Source organism: Oratosquilla oratoria, chromosome 41 (genome assembly GCF_046742065.1).
Source record: "Oratosquilla oratoria isolate Oo_2021 chromosome 41, ASM4674206v1, whole genome shotgun sequence".
Classification (NCBI taxonomy): domain Eukaryota; kingdom Metazoa; phylum Arthropoda; class Malacostraca; order Stomatopoda; family Squillidae; genus Oratosquilla; species Oratosquilla oratoria.
The window spans coordinates 7,676,742-7,681,756 of record NC_134817.1 but is presented as its reverse complement, the minus strand read 5'-3'; the positions used below and the strand labels follow the sequence as shown (position 1 = coordinate 7,681,756).

Sequence of the window (5,015 nt, the reverse complement as noted above, 5' to 3'; positions counted from 1 at the left end):
ACATGGGGCTGGAACCAGAGAAATTTAGCTTCTCAGTAGCGTTTATAAATAGTCCCTTGAAACGGTCCAGGAGCTGGGATACTGATGATAACCTTCGAAAGCTCCCCCCCCACCCACCCTCCTCTCACCCAACCCCGCCCCTTCCGCGGAGTCCCCCACTCCCTACCACCCCCCGCCCCCCTCCGCCAGGCACATCCATGTTACCGCGCGAGAGGCACCGAGCTCCAGTCGGCAGCGAGCCTTCGATCTGAGCGCTGGTGAGATCGTATAAAACGCCTAGGCGCCCGGGCTCACCCAAGTCGCTTGCATCTCGCGCACGGAACTCTACACAGTGATGAAATAAGTTCCTAACTATTTATTACTTTGATTATCAATGTAGTGCCAGTATGATTGTGATACCCTAGCGATTATCGAAAGTATAGTGTGTTGGATAATTGCTAGAAACATTTTTGCTGAATTAAGCCATCATTTCACGGACCTTTAGTGAGACAGTAAGAGACAATGGTACCCAAGCCTACAGACGCCTTCAGGAGCTTTCTCGATAATCCCTTCGATGACCCCGACAGTGGAGAGGCCGATGGAGGGAAAATCATCCTTAGAGCTCCACTGCCAATTCCCCATGGCGGTTTCAACCCAGGACATCATGGGAAGCTACACCTGGACTCTGGATTCCCCCAGGGCAGCGTGGCGCCTCGACAGCCCCCGGGTGGGCAGCAGGTGGCACCACAGGGGCCTAACGGCAGAGTGCCATTCCAGGGGACAGGGGTTCCGCTGGGGTCTCAGCCCTCCGGGAACATAGGAAAGAGCATAACCCAGGGCCCAGCGCCCACGATGCGAGTCAGTCCTTCCCCAGCAAGTAACGGTCCACGACCTGGGCCACGACAAGTCCCCGGAGACCCGAACCTGAGGCAGAGTCCCAACGCCGGAAGGAGTATCACCGGAGGAGGCGTCGGCGGCGGAGGGGGCGCCGGACAGCAGCGCCCCGGAGGGAATTTCCTCCTGGTTCCTCTACAGAACAACAACAACAATAACAATAGGCAGCAGCAGCAGACACCCCGTCCAGAGAACCGACAAACGACCCCGCAGCTTTCTCCCAATTCCGGGAGAAGCAACGTCTTCAGAAGCAACCCCGGCCCAGAAGCCCCCATCAGGCCGACCCTGAGATCAGGTCAGGGCACGGCGAGGTCACCAGGAGGCGGATTCACCCCCGCAGTTACCAAAAACAGAGGTCTGCCCACCCCGACAGCCACGGCGATTCCCAGTGACTCTAACATCAGGAGGGTCACCACGGCAAGTACTACGACGTCTTTCAACACCAAAAACGGAGTTTTGAGAATCCCAGGCCACGAGCCGGAGGCACCGGCCGATATCACCGTTCACCATCAGGACAGATCCTTCAACAAGAACGTTGTGGACGAAGGCATCATCGTGAAGGACGACTCTAGTAGTCTGACTCCTGAAGGTGAGTGGTTTCTGTCTCGAACAGATCCTGGAGAACGGGTTTGTCACGAAGTGTAATAGTGTTTTTGTGCTTCTGCGCGCTCCGTTGATGTCGATATTTACTTCCTGCTTGTCTCGACAATATCTCTTTCTATCTCTCTCTCTCTCTCTCTCTCTCTCTCTCTCTCTCTCTCTCTCTCTCTCTCTCTCTCTCTCTCTCTCTCTCTCTCTCTCTCTCTCTTTCTAGCTCTCTCGCCTCTCTCTCTCCCACAATACACATGCGATTAATACACATATATAGACATACCTATACATATATATATACAAATATGTTCATATGCATGTATGTATGTATATGTATATAAATGTACATATAAATATATGTATACATGTATTCACATGCATATACATATATGCATGTATATACTTATGAATATGTATATATTTATACATATATATACATATATGTATACATATATATATACATATACATATATGAAGCATGTATATATGAATATATCTGTATTTGCATGTATTATGTATGAAGTACGTATGTATGTATTTACCTATTTCTAGTATTCAAGAAAAAGCTATACTCGTCAGTTCTAGTTTCTCCGTTCCCAACGATCAATTCTGACCTTGTAGGTCCCATATTACCTAAGAACATAGAACATAGGAATGAAGGAGACTACAAGAGACCATAAGGCCTACACTGGGTAGTTCCATGTCCATTACCACCTATCAAAACAAACAATGGTTTCTGTGTTTACAACATGGTCACCAAGTCTATTCCATTCGTTGACCCTTCTGTAGGTAAACCAGTTTTTATCTATTTCCTTCTTAAGTTGTTTAAATCTATTATTCATTTATCCAAACTCATGAATCAGTGATTCTGTATAGAAAACTACATTTCTTAATATTTTTCAACATCTAGTCTTCTTCTTTTTTCTCACAATAATAGGCCCTCTTTGTCTAACATGTCGACATATTTCACGACTCTCCACGCTACTGTCAGACCACCTCGGAGCTAATGTCATTGCATGTAGGTGTGTGTGATTATGAATGCATGCATTTACACAAACGTATCATGTATAATTGTTTGAATGTATAAATGTATGTCTATATGTATATGTTTGTACCTATAAGTACGGGTATAAATACATACATGCATTGTATATGTCAAAATACACGTGGCTATACATACTGCATATGTATATTTATATTATATGTTTGCATCATATACTAGTTGATGCATCGCAATATATGTACAATTCACATGTATACGTACTCACCGCGTATGTACCTTGTATATGTTCGTGTGTATGTATATGTACACACGTATATGTATACGCACATGTACATAGACATGTATATGTATATGCATATGTTTATGTCTATGTATATGTATATGTACTCGTACATGTATATGCATATGTATATGTATGTATATATGTATATACATACATATATATATGTGTGTATATATATATGTGTATATATATATATATATATATAATATATATATATATATATATATATATATATATATACATAAACTGAATGGGTTCCAGTGAACAGATTTACAGTTATCACCTACAAATCACTTTAATTCTAAGCCATCAACATCGAGAAACTCGAGAAGGCATACATGCAGAAATTGATACGTGGTACAACTAAGGATTCGAACCTCCGCTGGCACTTAACAAGTGACAGTGACTTAACCGATATATATATATATATATATATATATATATATATATATGTATATATATATATATATATATGTATATATATATATTTATGTATACTGTATGTATGTGTATATATATATACATATATATTTTGTATGTGTATGCGTATGTATATATATGTGTGTGTGTGTGTGTGTGTGTGTGTGTGTGTGTGTGTGTGTGTGTGTGTGTGTGTGTGTGTGTGTGTGTGTGTGTGTGTGTGTGTGTGTCATCGAGTGTATATGTATATGTATATGTATATGTATATGTATTGTATATGTATTCATCTATACTTGGTACAACTTCCCCGTTTAAGTCAAGTCTTTATCCATGCTGTCATACACAATTTTGCATACTTTCACTTCGACCCTGTTATTCATGTTCTGTGTAAGCGTGAATGATTTTGTGGATTGGGTACTTTAGATTTTGCCTTTGCGTGCATGAACTGTAATGCACAACAACTTCAGTTCTCTTGGTTTCTGAAACGAAGAGCCCATGACCGAAATCCGGTGGACTGTGCCTTAATGACACCACGTGGTGAACCACGAACATATGAAGAAGAACAAAGACACAACTCCTCCTCAGTCCTCCTCCTCCTCCTCCTCCTCCTTCTCCTCGTTCTTCTTCTCCTCCTTCTTCTTCTCCTCCTTCTGCTCCTCCGTCTCCTTCTCCTCCTCCTTCTCCTCCTCCTCCTCCTGCTTCTTCTTCCTTCTCCTCCTCCTCCTCCTCCTCCTCCTCCCTCTGCTTCTTCTCCTCTTCGACCCCCTCCACCTTCCCCTCCTCTACTTCCTCCTCTTTCTTCTCATCCCCCCTCCCCACTCCCTCCTCCTCCTCCTTCTCCTCCCTCCTTCTCCTACTCCTCCTTCAGCTTCTCCTCCTCTTCAGCCCCCTCCACCCTCCCCCCTACTTCCTCCTATTTCTCTTCCTATCCCTCTTTCTCTTCCTTCTATTCTCTCCTACCCACTCCCTTCTCCTCCTCCTCTCCACTCCCTTCTCCTCCTCCTCCTCCTCCTACTCCTCCTTCTGCTTCTCCTCCTCTTCTCTACTTCCTCCTATTTCTCTTCCTCTTTCTTCTCTTCCCTCCTCCCCACTCCCTTCTCCTCCTCCTCCTCCTCATCCTACCCCTACTCCTCCTTCTGCTTCTCCTCCCCTTCTCTACTTCCTCCTCTTTCTTCTCTTCCCTCCTCCCCACCTACTTCTCCGTTTCCTCCGCCCCCGTCCCCTCTCTGACTCACTCCCCTTCACCGCCGCAGCCGCCCCCCCCCCCCACTCTTCGGGGGGAGTCATGAATGAGTCATGAGAAAACTTCCCGATCTCAGATCGAGGAACCTGAGGCAGTCTGTTTCCCGAAGGTTTCTGCCGACGAGTGCAATCTTGACCCTTGAACCTCTTCGGAGCTCAGTCGAAGTTTCTCTCGTCCCAATAAAGCAATCTGCCGTTTCCAATGACAAAATCTTCATATATATATATATATATATATATATATATATATATATATATATATATATATATATATATATATATGTACAACACTGATTGGGTCCTAGTGAACAGGTTAAGTCACTATCACTTGTCACGTGCTCGCGCAGGTTCGACTCCTTGGCTGTACCACGATTCAATTTCTGCATGTATGCCTCCTTGAGCCTCTCGATGTTGATGGCTTAGAATTAAAGTGAATTGTGGTTAATAAATGTGTGTGTGTGTATATATATATATATATATATATGTATGTATGTATGTACTGTATATGTATGTATATATAATATACATATATATGTATTATGTATATAAGAACGCAAGTTCCAGTTGGATCCCTGCCCTGATACAGTTTCGATGGAAATGATA

General features: G+C 43.8%; 1 protein-coding gene across 1 annotated transcript in view; it reads left to right on the top strand.

Annotated features, from left to right (window-relative positions):
- Positions 1-239: 239 nt before the first annotated feature.
- The window catches only part of LOC143020941 (uncharacterized), a 29,999-nt gene continuing 25,223 nt past the window's right edge, over positions 240-5,015 (top strand). Inside the window, exon 1 of the mRNA XM_076177929.1 lies at positions 240-1,462. Within this exon, the coding sequence (XP_076034044.1) occupies positions 502-1,462 (961 nt within the window). The 5' untranslated portion in view covers positions 240-501. The remainder of the gene's footprint in view (positions 1,463-5,015) is intronic.